At 39.9% G+C, this 17,209-nt stretch overlaps 2 protein-coding genes across 4 annotated transcripts in view; one reads left to right on the top strand and one right to left on the bottom strand.

Annotated features, from left to right (window-relative positions):
• Positions 1 to 17,209, top strand: part of RSPH14 (radial spoke head 14 homolog) — a 195,845-nt gene that overhangs the window by 22,555 nt on the left and 156,081 nt on the right. The gene's annotated exons all lie outside the window — the stretch shown is intronic.
• GNAZ (G protein subunit alpha z) overlaps positions 45 to 17,209 on the bottom strand; it is a 133,266-nt gene continuing 116,101 nt past the window's right edge. For all 3 annotated transcript variants that reach the window (XM_038373912.2, XM_038373914.2, XM_043498157.1), the window contains exon 3: positions 45 to 1,927. In XM_038373912.2, the coding sequence (XP_038229840.1) occupies positions 1,583 to 1,927 (345 nt within the window). In that variant the 3' untranslated portion in view covers positions 45 to 1,582. The remainder of the gene's footprint in view (positions 1,928 to 17,209) is intronic.

Here is a 17,209-nt window from a genome sequence, read left to right as displayed (position 1 = left end):
GTGGGGAACAAAGGAAGAGAGGAGATTTTCCATAGTGTGTGTGAATGTGCTTTACAATTCTTGAATGTATATTTACACATTGACTTTACACTGAAGTCTGTAAGAAGTCTTTTCTATGGAAGGGGGTGGGGGAAAGAATCAAATGACCAGAGATTTAGGCCCATTTGATCCATGTGAGATTTTCCAGTATAGTCCCACAGAGCTCGTCTGACATTCAAATATGCCATAATTTCGCTGAAACAGTACTATATCCAGTAGTTTTTCTGTATGAGATGAAACCTGGAACTAAGGAATGCATCTCTTCTGTTTCTTTAATTTCACTAAACTGCAAATAATTTAAATTATTAAATTCAAATATCAAGACATTTAGTTATTGTTCATATCGCTCATCTGTTAACCTTCTAATAATACATCACATTTTTTAAATAAAAAACAACAAAAAAGACTTTAAAGGCTATATAATACACAGTTTCATTGGCTCCAGCTCCCTGGGAAGGCTTTTACAATATCACTGTATTTCCCAGAATTTCTTTGGAGCAATGGAGCAGAATGTCCATTGGCAACTTTCACACTCGGCAATCCAGACACTAAAACGATAGTTTAAAAAATTACCTTGTGATTCTTTTAATTTTTTTTGTATGTGTCTGTGTTAAAAAAAAAAGAACACAGCTTTTTTTTGACTTTCAGGATTTTGGGGTTTTTTTGTGAAACACCAAAGACTTGGCAAAAAAAGATGTAAAGAAGACTCTTGATGTATAAAATTCCTCACTGGTAGAAGAAACACTGACCTTGATTTGGCCTAGTTTTAATTAGTTATTTCATTTATCTACTTTTGCTGCATATTTTGAAGCTTTGAAGAAAGGGCTAAAGGTCAGGCTAGAAATCATAGAACAGTTCTGTACCAACAATTCCTTTAACAGGAAGGGTGTCCATGACATAATGAAGCAGAGCAGAAGTGTGTAAATAGTATATGCTGCGAGTTGTGTGCATCTCTATACATGATGTGTGTGTATATACTGTATGTGTGTGCACGCGCACACGTGTGTGTGTGTGTGCGCCAGTATGGTGGATACGTTTTCCTTCTGTATAGCTGTAAGGAAGGCTTTACTGAAATTCTCCTGTTCTGTTGCTTTTAGATTGGAACTAGATTTTCTTATAGGAAAAAAAAACTGCAAGGCAGGCCCATCTCCCATTCAACAGCTCTGCATCTTCCTCGCAGTAAAATGGATTTTAGGACAGTTGGATGAAGTATTATTTCTTACACAGAATATGGTAGCTCTGCCATCTGAGGAAAATGAAATGAAACAAACAGACTGAGCCAGCAGTGATTGTGGTGATAACATTTCCACACAGTTACACCTCAACTTTTTTTTTGGAGCCTTTGCACCCTGCAAAACATGTATTTTTGAAAAAAAATGTTTATGGCGGGGATAAGAGGGATGTGTGGGGGCTGTGAACATAATTCAGCTTTCCCCCTTCCTCTCCTTGGGCTTCCAAGTACTGCCCCATTGTTTCACCACAAATGGAGGTGGTAAGTCCCTTTTGGGTAACCTCAGGAAAACAGATTGAGGCCCATAGATTTTTAGCAGAGGCCAATATATTTGAGATTGTTCTGAATGATGACATCTGTCACCGCATCAAAGACAAATTGGATATTACTGGTATCAGTGGCACAGGTGAAATGCGAATAAATCTCCTTGGTCTCCTTGTTGCGATTCAAGTCCTCAAATTGGCGTTGGATGTAGACTGCTGCCTCCTCATAAGTGTTTTGGCCCTTGTACTCAGGAAAGCAGACTGTTAGCGGGATGCGTCGGATTTTTTCTGCCAGAAGATCTTTCTTATTCAGAAAGAGGATGAGGGAAGTGTTGATAAACCAGTTGTTGTTGCAAATGGAGTCAAAGAGACGCAGACTCTCTGCCATCCGACTCTGCAAGGAAAGAACCAACAATGTCAGCAACAGTTTGTGAACAAAGCTATATAAAATACATAGAAATACATAATCACAGCTGTTAGTGAACAACTCCCTTTTGTTTAGAATGTTCTTATCTGTTTCTCATTCCAGCTCCCTGTCTGACTGTACATCTTAACTTAGGATGAATTTTCAGGAACCTTAATTCACTTAAGTTGACATTTTACAGTTCACTATAGATTACAACTTCATTTAGTTTGATTTAATTTTTTTTAATAATCGGTAACTGTGAGGCAAAGTCAGACTGAAGTTTTTAAGAACAGATGCTGTAGTTTTTCACTGTTTTCCACAATCAGGCTAGCATTACAAACACATTTTTTGGGCTGCAATGACCAACAAGCACATAATTTTACAAAAATAGAAGAGTAGGTTTATGGCCAGAATAAAGCAGTGGAATTCACACCTGTCTGAGTTAGCAGCCAAAGAAAGAATAGCTTATTGTTGAAAAGATAAATTATATGAATCCAAAGAAATTTGGACCCTGTTTCTGAATATATTTGAATAAAAAATGTTGATATGGCTCAAAGAATGCCAAACCTCCATTCCACAAACCTCTTCTCTTTCCCCCTTTCCACCTGGTCCATTCCTCCCTTCCTCTTCCTATTTATGTATGTCTCACCTGTTTTGTTACAGGTATCCCCAACCTAACATGTTATATCTATGTAGTATTGTCTGGTCTTGAAGCTTTGACAAGTTGTATATGCAAATTATGCAATTTTACTTCATTTTTGAATTGATCCCTTTTTCTCCTGTATTTCCTTTCCCCTTTAATAATAGTAACTTTGGAAGGGTATATATAAAAAAGTATATTTTCCTCCAGAGGGCCAAATCCTAGTCTCAGACAGAAGGGGCAACTCAAAATGAAGATAGAATTTGGCTAAAAGGGTTTAGTAGACACCTCTGATCTTCCACTTGGCACTCTAAACTAATAAGTACCATTGACAACACATTGGAGTGACTGACAGGAACCGTTTATTTTGGAAATACCAATTGAGTCATCATCATCAGCGATCCCTCGATTCAAGGATGATCTCTACCACAGATTTACTGTGGGTCCTGAGATGTCTCAGGAGTCCAATCCTGGAACCACAGATCCACCTGCAGTAAGTATAGACATTTCCTGGCAGACCAGATGCCTGCTGGGAAAAAGTTCTTTCTTTTTCCTTCCTTTTCTCTCTCTTTTCAGCTTTGAGGGCAAGGTACTTTTCCTCAAAGTAACCTACTGCCTAATGGAGGATGTCGCACATTGGGGTTGGTTGATGGCTTGTTCCTCCCACCTTGTGATGTCCATCCACATCAGTTTTCTTGAAATATGCTTTCAGTGTGCCTTTGTAGCATTTCCTCTGACTACCACGGGATCTCTGAGCATGGGTGAGCTGAGATTAGAAGATTTGTTTTGGGAGGCGAAAGTGTAGCATCCACACACAATGTTTAGCCCAGTGGAGTTGCTGAATGAGGATCATTGCTTCAGTGCTGATGATATTGACTTCAGTGAGGAGGCTGGCGTTAATGTAGCGATCTTTCCATTTGATGTGTAGGATCTTCCGGAGGCATCAGTGGCGCTGGAACACTTTTACTAGTGGGGGTGCTGAAAGCCAGCCCCCTTACCCTGTCCATCCACCCCCGCAAGCAGGGGCCAGGTGCAGGGCCATGTCTGCAGGAGGGGGAACCCAGACAGAGGTAAGGGGGCTAAGGTTGGGGGTGGGTGCAGGGCCAGCAGCTGGGACCCCATGTATGGGGCCGGGAGCAGAACCCGAGGTGTGGGGCGGAAGCTGGGAACCTGTGTGCAGAGCTGGGGTGGAGCCCCCAGCATGAGGGCAGCAGCCAGGACCCCATGTTGGGAGCCAGAAGCAGAGCCCCAGGCATGGGGCTGGGACCCCGCATGTGGGCCTGGGAGCAGAGCCCCATGTAAAATATGGGGGTGCTGCAGCACCCCCCACACCCGTATTTCCTGCAGTTATGGGAGACATTGTTGGTGGTACCTCTCCAGACTCTTGAAGTGCTGTCGATAGGTCACCCGGGTTTTGCATCCATAAAGGAATGTTTGAATAACAATTGTCTTATAGACCTGGATCTTGGTGTCCTGCCATAGGTCATGGTCTGTGAAATCGCATCAGAGCAATTTTGCAAAGGAAGCACTTGCGCACTAGACCCTGTGCTGGATCTCATTGACAATTTTTGCATTTTGAGAAAGTTGGCTACCGAGATAGCAAAAGTGCTCGACTGTCTAAAGTCTGTTCCTCGATGGTGATTTGTGGTGGGTCATGTGCAAGGCATGAAGAAGGCTGACAGAGCACTTTAGTGTACTCAATATTGAGTGAGAGTCCTAGGCTTTGGTAAGCTTGTGCAAAAAAATCCAGTGTGGACTGAAGATCAATCTCAGTGTGCACGAGGATAGCACAGTCATCAGCATGCTGAAGATCAGTAATGGATACCTTGAGGACTTTAGGCTTCGAGCAGAGATGTCAAAGATTAAAAAGCCATCCATCCATTCTGTATTGAATTTCAGCTCCATTGGGGAGGCAGTCTTTAACTAGCACTAAAATGACTGCTAAATAGATGGAGAACAGGGTTGGGGCAATAATGCATCCTTGCTTAACCCCAGTTTTGATGATGAAAGGGTCAGTCTTAAAGCCATGACAGAGAACAGTAGCATTCTTCTGATCATGAAGAAGCCTTAGGACCTTAATAAATTTTGGAGGGCAGTCAAATCTGTCCAGCACCTTCCATAGGGCTTCACGATTGACTGAGTCGAAGGCCTTTGTCAAATCAATGAAGGCCATGTACAGGCCCTGATTTTGCTCCCGAGACTTTTCCTGGATTTGGCAAGCAATAAAGATCATGTCATTTGTCCCATGGGATGGTCTAAAACTGCACTGAGATTCTGACAATATTTTCTCAGCAAGGGAAGTAATTGGTTTAAGAGGATACAGGCAAACGTTTTCCTTGCTGTAGATAGCCAGGCAATGCCTCAATAATTTCCACACTCGGACTTATCTCGTTTCTTAAAGATTGTAACAACGTTGGCATTTCTCAAGTCTTCTGGAATCTTCTCATTATACCAGATATGAAGAAATAGTTTGTGGAGCTTATTTACCAGTTCTTTACCTCCAAATTTGTAGACTTCAGCTGGTATGCCAGCTCTGCCTTATTGTTCTTGGTTTGCATAATGGCTTGTGTTACTTCTTCCAGGACAAGGAGGTCAGCAAGAGATTGTCTTTCATGTTGTTGAGGTATAGATTCAATAGTGACATCAGAGACGGTTGACTCATGATTCAAGAATAACTCAAAATGCTCCTTCCATCTGGCTTTGATGTCCTTAAAATATGTTGACCCGTCTTGGGCTCGGAATGGTGTGGGGCCACGGGAGCGGGGACCATAAATGGTCCTTACTGTCTGAAAAAAGCTCCTTATGTCATGTTTATCAGCAAAAAGCTCAATCTCCTTGGCTTTTTCTTGCTACCATTTATTTTTGATGTCATAGATTTTTCCTTTGGGCTTCAGCCTTGAGTTGCTTGTATGATTCTTTCTTCTGCTGGTGTATATGTCGTTTTGCCATAGCAATGAGCTTTTCTTTTCTGGTCGAGCAGACCCTGAATCTCAGCATCATTCTCATCAAATCAATCTTGGTGATGGTGGGTGACATAACCAATGAACTCAGCACATGCCAAGAGAATGGCAGTCTTTAATCCTTTCCAGAAATTTTCATTATCGTCATCAACTGTAGACATAGCGCTGAACCTCTCTTGGAGACACTGTTGAAGTTTCTCCCAAGTCACTATATCTTCAAGGGACTTGATGCTGAATTTCTTTTGTACTGATTCTGCCTGCTTGCGATGCCATGAGGCGATCTGGATATTCATGGTAGATCTAACAAGGCAATGGTCTGTCCAACAGTCATTGGTTCCATGCATGGCCCTCGTGATGAGGACATCCTTCTGATCTCCAGAAGGTGCCAATGCCTGGAGCAAGGGTGTCTCCAGGTTGTCTTATACTTTTCACTTTGTCTGAAGAGAATGTTCGTGATGACCAGGCCATGTTCTACATATTTGCTCAGGAGGAGGATGCCATTGGAGTTGGCCTTTCCTACTCCTTCTTTTCCGATAGAGCCATTCCAGAGATCTGATTCATGTCTGACTCTAGTGTTAAAATCTCCGAGGAGCATGACCTTGTCCTCCTTGGGAATGTTGGTCAAGACTCTGTCAAGATCTGTATAGAATTGTTCCTTGATATCCCTGACAGCATCGAGTGTTGGGGCACATGCGTTGATGATAGCAGTAGACTGGTTAATGCTGAATTTAAGATGAAGAATCATATGACATTCATTGATTCCTACAGGAAATTCTGTAAACTGACTGACAAACTTATTCCTAATTGCAAAACTGACACCATGAATGCGCCTGTCCCTTTGCAGATTTCCCTTTCCAGAAAAAGGTGTAGCCTCCACCTTCTTCTCTCAGTTGATCTTCATCTGGGCACCTTGTCTCACTAAGGGGAGTGACGTCGATGTTATATCTTGCAAGCTCCCTGGCAACAATAGCAGTTCTTTTTTCCGGTCATACATTATATTTGTTATACATCAGGGTGCGAACATTGCATCTAGCAAAAGTCACTGTCTTTTTATAGCTTTAACTGCAGGCAGAGAGATCCCACTGGACGTGATAATCCAGCCAGGAGTGGGTGAGACAGCCTAGGATTTGGGCACCTTTTCTAGCCCTCTCCCCATGTGGGGTGAGCAGAGGGAATCCTGAAGAGGACTGCTCAGTTGTGATAGTAGCTGCCAAATTGCACCCCTGTCTCAGTCCAGGTGCCAGACGACCATATAACTACCACCACCTACATGCAGATTCGTGGCTAGGGAGTGCCAGATTCACTAATCCTGTCCGTAACACCACTAGTCCATTGCCACACAACTTGGAAGACTGGAAAGATTTTATTTCCCATGGTAGAAGCCTGCACATGATTTTCTTTTAACATAGGGAAGCTGGTGTGCTTACAGCAACCACACAATCATGACAAGTTGGAGGTCTGGGGCCCAGTGGCAGGGAAAGTCTGCAACAATTGGAGATCTCCAAGTTGCTGCAGCCTTCATCTGCTTTCACAGCTGTTAAGATCCGAAGATCCTTTTCCACCTGATCCACTGTTGAGGACTTGGGGGATTGGACCATGCTTTGTCTGGACCTCCCCTCAGACCTGTTTGCCTTGGGAGACCCTACCAGGAGCATGAAGCTCCCGACAACATAGTTCGCCGATCACTGGAACAGGCAAGCCCCTTCAGCACAAGAAGGTAACAGTCCCCAAAGAGGACCTAACAAAACTAATGTTGGATTGAAACATCTGTTAGAAATTTTGGGCCATATTTTACCCTTCTTCTGCACACTGTTCTCCCACATATTGTTGCTGTGAAATATAAAGGCTGTTTATATGGGGACATCATAGAAAATTAATATGAATTAACTAAAGATCTGTATTTTAAATGGATTAGTTAAACCACATTAAACTGTGGTGTGAAAACCCTCATTCTGAATTAAAGTTGCCTTAATTTGATTTAGTTTAATAAACTTTGGAATACAGGGGTTTAACTAATCCACATGGGCATGTCCCCCTGTAGACAAATGGCAGATGGAGCTGTCCATGGTGCCAATTGTTATTGGAAAGTTGAGTGCCAGAAAGGACCTTCTCTTTTGTAACTTACATTTTTTTGTGCAGAGAAGAAAATTGTTCCAGCAGCTGTCAATATTTCAACTAAATATTGTCCAAAAAGAAGACAGAAAGAAGTCTCACGCTTACAGATATTTACACTAAAAGACATTTCTTTCCAACACGTTGCAGATTAGATACTAATTCCTGTAAAAAGTTTTATTGGTATTCCAACATCAAAACTTTAGTCGGCTCTTTTGGTCTTAAAAGTTCAATGTTTTTTGTTCAACATCTAAAGCCTTCAGATTCCAACCATTATGTGTGTACCACCACCACACTTGATAGTGACACACCATTAAATTTCACATAGTGAGACTCTCAATGAAAAAATATTGTCTAAAACTGTTTGCTGAGATTTCAAAATCATGATCAGACAAGAATTTATAAAAGATTTCAAGTTTACATTCAAGTTCTCTTTATATGTGTTGAGGAATTTTAAATCATTTTAGAGTTGAAGTGGGCATCACTAATCTTCAAGCACTTGCCCACCTCTGATATTCTCAGCGTTCTCTCTTTAGAAGACAAGAGCCTCTTTTAACCAAGTCATTGTCGTATTGTACAGGCCATCCTTCCCGCTTAGAGCTGGTAAAGAAGCACCATCAATTAATCTTAACATATCACCAAGGAGTCATTCCAATCTTTTTCTTATTTTTGAATACTCTTTACTGATATTTCTTAATAGAAATAATGACAGAGCAAAGAAAGAAAATGGATACACAAAGGCGGAGGTATTTTTCCAGCCATATAATATCATGATAATACCAGAAAAGATAGATAAGAATTGGATACAGGAATCCCACTAGAATCCCCACATATGACAATATTTCTCAACTATCCCAGTAACTTAAGTTCAGTCAATACTAGATTAGTCATGTATAATCCTCCCCGAAAAAACCCCAATCCTTAGATATCCCAAAAATCCTTCTTCCTCCCTCAAGTTTAAAATAGAAAATCCTCATATCATTAAAAGGGAAGATGAAGAAGTACAATTCTAAACCCCATTTTACAAGATCTCAAATAATTGTAATTTAGATAAGAAAGTGTTTTGTGTTAAGACTTGAAAACATCCCAAGAATCCTCAGTATTTTGAATCTTACTAGACTTATAACTGCTGTGAAATGTTCAAGAAAGTGTGGACAGCGCCACAGCAATATGTGATTTTCATTCTGAACAATTGGAAAGGTGTTAAGTATTACCTTTCAGAGCAGTTCACTGTATATGTACCCATGACCTGTGTAAAGTGAACTGAAGTCAATAATTCTCGGTAGCAGTTCTGTTTATTTACGCAGTGATATGTTCCTATCCAAATCTTATGCCCAATTTATGACCAGATCTTTGTGTCAAGATGTGGTTAATAAATTGTTTGGCTACAAAGAAGGAAACATCTTGGTGACATTTTCCAACCCCAGGAACAGTTTGGGTTTGGCAGGTAGGGAATATTTTTGTCCCACGTCCCTTAAAGAACTCAGCCTCCTGATAGTCAAATTCCAAGGCTGAGTGTCATATCATACTTTTGTCCAGAGCATTTACTTGGTAGTCCTTGTAAGGGTGGATCTGGTGTAAAAATATGCTAGAATGGGTTGGAGAAGACAGGACATGTTGTGTGTATGCTTAGTGGCAATCACTGTGTATGTATGTGTGAGAGGGGAGGATGCCTCAAGTGTCTTCTCATTGTCTCCCTTGGCTACCAGAATTTTATTCTCTAGTGATGTCACACACAAGTTGAGGGGCAGGGAGTAGGAATAGGAGGTCTCTGGTAGTGCTGGAGCAGAGCAAGTCTGAGAATTTCTTCCACAGGAGAGGGGAGAAATGTCTTCTGCTGAGCTCCTCTGCTGGTGATTACAGGGATTCATAGCAGGAGGCAGCTGAACAGATCTGAGAACTTGTTCCTCAAAGATGTGAATCAAAGTGTTCTACTATGCTTCATTGGCTAGCATGACGAGAAAATTATTCCAAGACTGGGATAATGCTTGCCATATGCATCTTGTCTTAAATTAGGGCTCCTGCTTTATTTATCGTGGTACAACCCCACTGAAGCAAAAATTATTGCAGCATTGCCAAGTGCCTCTAAAAATGGTCTCTGTTTCTTAGCAAACTGTCATTATTTAAATTCTGTACCATCTAAAATTTATTTACTGCAGTTCAGTTCACTGGGTGTTAAAAGTGTGTCCCCTTCAAATGTTTCTATCAGAAGCATTGACATTTGGACATCTTTCATCTTCCTGGTGAGGCATGAGCTGATAAGCAGCCCAGAAAAAAATACTTTGTCCACCAATCAGGGATAAAGCACACATCTTTGGTTGCTAGAGAGGCAAGTGCAGATTCCTCATCATAAAGTACGTGCTCTTCATCCAGTGCATGAGGCATCTGGATTCTAATTAGTGCCATATTACAATTGAAGTGTCTTGAAAATGACAAGGGTTCTGTGTTTCCACTATCTCCTAAGAAGTGTTTTTGAGTTCACAGAATATGCTTTGAGTTTTTTCAGTTTCAGGCTTGCCTCAGTTGTAGTGCTCTGATTGAGATCTGGGTTGTTGGGTACAGCTGATGAGGAGTGTTTTATTTAGGATGCTACCGCTGGAAATAAAATGATAAAGACAAAAAAAAATTGCACAGGAGACTGAAAAATAGTCTAGGAATTTAGTTTAGGACTCCCCTTTTTTCCTCTTTATCTGAGAAAAATGGCTATGGCAAGTAAAAGAAATGAAAAATGAGTGGCAGCAAAACAGACACAAAAAGGCAGCCAGAAAAAGAACTGAAATAAAAAGAACAGATGAAGGATGAAGAAACTGAGAAGATGGGGGGGAAAAAGGAGAGACAAATGTAAAAAAAAAAACAACAGAAAAGAAAGCAGCAAATGGGAAAAAGCAGTTAGAGGAAAATGAGAGAAAGTGGGTAAAAATCCCTTACAACCACAGGAGTTAAACATTTTATAATAAAGTCAAATAGAAACCCATCAGGTTTGGAAGCATACTGTATTTCCATGTATTTGAACAAGAAAATAGTCCACGTTCCATTTGAAAGCAGAATTTATTTTTTATCTCCTTATGTTTTCTGAGATAAAGAAAAAAAGCCACCAGCCACACTAAAATATCATCGATTTTTATATAATCTCTCTCCAGCATGGGAAGCTGGAGTAGTTTGGGTATATACACACAAATAGCCATACTTGGCTTATTGAACAGGATCAAAGAACACCTAAATGCATACTTATATGCAAGTGCCTGATGTCCAGGTCTAAAGTGGATGTGTAAACACAAGATGCTAGTTTGATGTAATCTTGGCTACAGGGTTGCTAATTTGTTTCTTGAACATTTACAGTATGAATAGATAGTCAGGATTAAAACAGGCTCTAAACTCTTAAAGAAACTCCAAATATTCGTAATACAAACATATCATATGTGGAGCTGGTCATAAAATGCTCCTTCCCCTGCAGAAAAATGTTGACTTTTCAGTGAAAAATGAAAAGCCACAATATTCCAATTTGGAAATGCCATTGTGGTGCCTCATGGGAACTGTAGTTCAGATGCCTCATACTCCCGTTCTCTTCTATAGATTGGACTCATGGATATGATACCTCACATGATGCACCACAATCGTCTCTCCCAGTGAGGAAAGGCAATACATCCTGGGAGTCCCTTGGTCACAATTCAGCATGGGAGATGGAATCCAACTGAGGAGCCTGCCCATGGAGAAGAATAGGGACATGAGGCAACCAAACTGCAACTCCCATGAGACATTGCAGCAGCATATCTAAGTTAAAATATTTTGTTTTTTGGCTAAAATATTTCAATTTTGATTTTAAGATAAAATCAAAATTTTCCTAAGGAAAGCAGACACTTTTTACAAAAATGTTTAGTGAGGCCTAACCATATGAATTATGAGACATGTATACCGTGATGGCCATGCCTGTTCAGCTAATATTCCAAGCCAATAAAGTCTTTTCCACATTCTGCAAGCTCAGTGTTAGCTGTTTATGTGACAGTTTCATTATTTTGTACTGTAGAGGCGGGATAGAATGTGAGCCTGCTTAAAACTCATTCTTAAATCCACTGGAACACTGACACAAATTAAGTTAATCATATTTGAAGTTGAGATCCTGCAGCCATATATATGTTCCTGTGACGTGTCTTAGTAGGAAACAGAAAAGTGACAATTTACTATGGAAAATGGTTGCAGAATATGAGTGAGGCTAAGTGGTATGATGCTAATCCACTTTGAACACAAAAGATACAATAGCTAAACATGATGATCTTAATCCTCAAATCAAGTGGATTTTTGCCATCTTTATGCTCCCCTGATTTGGGAACCAGTTGGAGCCCCTGGAGCAATTTAGGATCATAAGAGCTCTATCCTAAATTTTGGTATTTTTAATCTAATATTTTCAGTAATAGCTTGAAGTTATGGGACTACTGTTTTAGAAAAAATATTCCTGGTCTAATTGGTGGCTGTGCTGTATTACATCAGTGGACATCCTTTAGCCTATAGAGCTCATATGCCAATAAATAGAGTCTCTCATAAGTTTCTGAGCAGCTGCAAAAGTAATTATGAAGTGAGCTGTAACTCATGAAAGCTTATGCTCAAATAAATTTGTTAGTCTCTAAGGTGCCACAAGTACTCCTTTTCTTTTTGCGAATACAGACTAACACGGCTGCTACTCTGAAACCTATCAGACTGTAGGTTCACTTTCAACATATTTTAGCAAGCTAACATGGACATTTCTGAGAATAGTTAATCTCTCAGTTGTAGAATGTACTTGGTGAAATAAACAAAGCTAAGTAAAAAACCATTGGAAAGTGGAAGGTTAAATACCACCTGCGTTCTCATGAGGGAAACAATGCAAAATTCATAGAAAAGCATTAAGATACATAATCTTTTAATCCCATCTGCTTTATCTCACGCATCCACTCAGTGACTAGAGGAATTAGATTAAAAACAAATCTATAAACATACCAGTGAAATGCAGAACTAAATGTAAAAGCTCTCTTGGGTTCTAACATAACCAAGAATCAATAAAATCAAGGTCTTTACACAACATCTTCTGTGTTAGCACATTTGGAAAGAGGACTCACTAATGAGAGAAGTTCGGATTCAAAATACAATTGCAGTTTTCCTATACCAACCAGGGACACAAAATAGTACACATATGCATAACAGTCCTTAGTAGAATCTCTCACAAGGGTCAAGACATTAATCAGAGTAATTTTTCTGCCTAAAAATCATCTCTTGGACCCACAAATATTATCCCTCTGGATCCATGAACTGTTCCACAAAAACAAACGGTAAAGCCTTACTAAATAAATCACCATAGCATATTTCTTGGAGGTAAATTTGGCCAGAACAACTTGGTAAACTGATCTCCTTTATAGTTTTGCTTCAACCTGAAACAAATGAGTCTCCTGCAAGAAAATTATTTGCATAAGGAGATTTCTAAAGTGTGTCAAGAATCTTAGTGGAGCTGTGAAGCCTTGCTGCAGAATCACACTTCCACATCTGGAGACAAAAAACACATACACCCTGAATCAAAAATCTAGATTTTATAATAATTTTTTACACTTACTTAAATAGCACTTTCTATCTATGATTATGAAAATGTTTTTGGTAAGCCTCAAAAGAACTCAGTGAAATAGTTAAGTATTAAACCCACATTACAGATGTGTGAAATGAAGTTCAGGGTTGAAATGACTTGCCCACAGTCAAACAATTCTGCAGTAGAGCCAGGAATAGAATTGAAGCATAAGTTCAGCATTGTCATGATATCTTGATCAGATTGTGAGAAATAAAATCTTGTTACTTTGGAGTTTAACTTTGAATTTGGCTTTGAACGTTCTTTGTGAAGTTGAATATTATGGATCCGATTCATTACTGCATTGATTATGTAGGTGCACCTCAGCTAATTTCATGGAGCTCTACTGGTGTAAAAGTAGACCAACACAGTAGCAAATCTATATTTAAAATTCTCTAATGATGATTTTTAGATTTCTGGTCTTCATTTTTCTTTGGAAATAATAAACTGAGTCCATTCATGGATACATCTCTGCTTAGTATAGTAAGTTAAACTTTAAAAAATTGTTGTAGAGATTTTATAGGATTTGGAAATTTCATCTCCAGGGAAACCATAAAATGAAGATTGATAACTTGCATTGCTCCCATGATCTCATTGTTTTTCATTGAAAAGGTCATTCTTTATATGCCAGTTCTACTTCAGAAGGTATTGGCAACTACCCACTTCTCAACATGTGTGATTTGCTGCTATTTACTTTTCTCTTTGTGTTGTACTTCTCTGCCCTGTGCCAAATCATGAGTTGTATTTTTCATCACACTCACCCACAAAACAACCACTAGATTTCCTGAAACAATCACATAGTGATTGTTTGAACATCTGTGGTACATCTTAAAAGGAAACCTTGAGGCATGTCTCCTGTGGAATTGATCTAGTGAATAGATCTCTGAATAAATTTCAAATGTGTACACAAATATTATGTTAGATAATCACATAATATGAAATTCATTCCTCCTAGTGCAATACCAAAGACAGTTCTGCAAGGGTTGGGAGAATAGCATTCACCTCTCAACCCATGAAAAGTTGCAGAGCTGCAACTAATCTTCTAACCTATTGTTAAAATAGATTTTCACCTTCAACATCCCCTTCCACATTTGCCTGGTCAGAATTGGCACAGAGACTCCCTATGCAGTACTCATGGGGTGCAGAGGATCTCTGTATCCCTGGCATGCCAACACACCAGAGGCTTAAGTGACATGGAAGGCCTTTTGTAAATCCCTATTACAGTGGTTGAATTTAACCTTAAAAAAGAGTAAAAGTAAATGAAACAAGTATGAAGTTTAAAATTGGTTAAACTTATAACCTGTACAAGAGCTACAATGTTAAGCTTCTCTATAGAAATGCAGATATTCAAAGGGCTGTACTTTAGGATTCATTCACTAGTGTCTTGCCGTCAGATGTATCTTCTGACCCTGAATATTTCTAATTGACTTCTTCATTTCACTAATTTTTGTAATCTATTTGTACAATTCAATATAGTTTGTGTCATTTTCACTTTTCCTTCCCATAAAATGAGTTTGCAATATTGGCATGTTTAATTAAGAAAAGCAATCATGTCCCATTACAAGTACATTTTTTTTCAAATCAATATTCTCAGCTCAAGAGATTGCACATGCTTTGATATAATGTCTTTAATTAGTTCACATACCAAATTTAATTAAAATTAGGCAGAATGATCTGAATAGGGCATGAGACAGCAGAAAGGTGCAGAGTGATAACTAGGTATGATTAATGTGGCGATGTTAGGGTGCGGTTCCAAATTCCCCTCTTTATTGCCCTTGCCCTCATTTTGTATCACACTCAGACCCTGGGTAATTTAATAATTTGTGCTAACATTCTTTCACCATGAAGTTGTTGATTTCTGAAGAGAGGAAGAGTATGTCTGCGAGATGGTAAACAGTTTTGCACATTGTGATTGGCTTACTAATTAAGAGTACAGGCAGTTGGTTTAGTATATTGTCTTAACTCAGATTTATTTTCTTCAGACTGGAAAAAAACAGTTATTGGAAGGATCTGGTGTAGAGTCTGGAGCTAGGCTTTTGCCACTAGCATTTTCTGATTGTCCCAAAGGGCACAGTAAATCAATCTGTGTTTACAACTGGATTTTCTTAAACAATGCATAGAACAGTTTCTTTCAGAAAGCCTAGACTCACCCCCAAGAACTAAAAGTTCTTCCAGAGTCAGAAGCATTATGCTTTCTTCTGAACCTACTGATTTCCCTGCTGATGACCATGTTTGTTGCCCTCACTGATTTTCTGATCTTCTAGCAGAAGATAAGAATAAATGAATAAAAAGCGAATTAACTAATGGACACTTCGGAAGGTTATTTTCTTCCTGGGAGGTGTTTTAATTGCACTCCTCAGAGCCTAAAGAAGCTTTACCTCTTCCTTTACAACATGCTGTGTTGCTCAGGGCAGAAGCTTCTCTTGTGTTTCCTGTGCAGGAAGATGTAATGTCCCAAAGAATAGTGCAATCATCTTGGAAGAACCAGGTCGAATGCCCAAGCATGGATGTAATTCAATCTCTTGTACTCACGCTGCACTCCATCTTGTGTGCAATTTGTTAACAAGTATGCTCTATTGCATTAGGAACTTCATTTGGCTCCTCAAGTGAGTGTAACAGAATCCTGTCTTTCTGAGAATCTGTTCTCAACAAGTGGGCAACTGAATTCATTATGCTGATGAGACCTCAGTGAAAACTTCTAAGTCAATAATTTATTCAGGCCCTTGTGATGAAGTGGGAATTTTCTGTGGTATTTTTATGAAACCTGTGTGTGCCTCAGTTTTCCCCATTTGCTGCATTGTTACAATGGGGTGGAAAAGGACTGTGTGCTCTCAGGGCAGGCTAAGAGACACAGATATGAGTGTAACCTAGCTGTCTAGGCATTAGTCCCCCTAGCAATGGAGCATCTGAGAAGACAATGGCAAATCCAGTCACCAGGACACTGACACCTACCAACCACGCACCCACCTACCCACCCACCGACAGGGAAGATTTCCCCACCTCTCAGCAGGCCTACATTAAAAAATTAGGTCGATATAACTATGTTGTTCAGAGGTGTGAAAGAGCCACATCCCTAAACAATGAGTTAAACTGACCTAACCCCTGGTGTAGACAGCATTGACGGGAGAATTCTCCTGTCAACCTAGCTACTGCCTCCTGGGAAGGTGGATTACCTACAGTAAAGAGAGAAGCCCTGCTGTCGCATAGGTAGTGTTTTCACTGAAGCACTAGAACATTGCAGCTGCACTGTTTTAAGTTTAGACAAGCCTAGAGCAACAATCCTCAGCTGGAGAACAGAGGACTGGAGAGGTGTGAGATATGAGTTGGCTGCTGGAGGGAGTTGGGGCTCTTACCTGGAGTCAGACCAAGGAGGTCAGATGGAGAGACAGACTGAGCTTGAACAAAGGGGTTCACTAGAGCTTGGCTGGGCTCTGGGCTAACCAGATTGGACTATGCTTTAACCTTTAGTTCTGTATGCTACCCTAAGGGCTTCCTGTGCTGTATTCCAGCTGGCTAATGAACCCAACTCTTTTGACAATGCCGTTTGGGATCACTACAAATGCTTGGGGAGCTGCATTAATCCCTAAAGAGAATACAAGTCCCCATCAGCAGTCTATCTCAGTTATGATCTCTGAACAGAGATCATGGTATGAAGCAGGAGTCGTGAAAACCCAGAGGTGCAGTCTAAGGAAGCAGTGAAGCCATGTGGCTTACGCTGGAGGAAGAGTGAGACCCCTATGGAATCTGACATTCCTAGAGACTGTTCCAAAGATGAGGGCGTAGCACTAGTCCTGTGGCTCTGTGACAGTACTTTTCCACATTTCTGGATTATCACTGAACAGTCTCTTATTTTTACAAATTTTATTTTATTGCTATTTATAACCATGACATGGTTTTGTGCAAATCATTTTCAGTTTATGGATTGCACACAAATTGTTTGGTGCAAGTATTCATTAATTGCTATTTGCATTGTG

Source organism: Dermochelys coriacea, chromosome 15 (genome assembly GCF_009764565.3).
Source record: "Dermochelys coriacea isolate rDerCor1 chromosome 15, rDerCor1.pri.v4, whole genome shotgun sequence".
NCBI lineage: Eukaryota > Metazoa > Chordata > Testudines > Dermochelyidae > Dermochelys > Dermochelys coriacea.
This window is presented reverse-complemented; position numbering and strand designations above follow the sequence as displayed.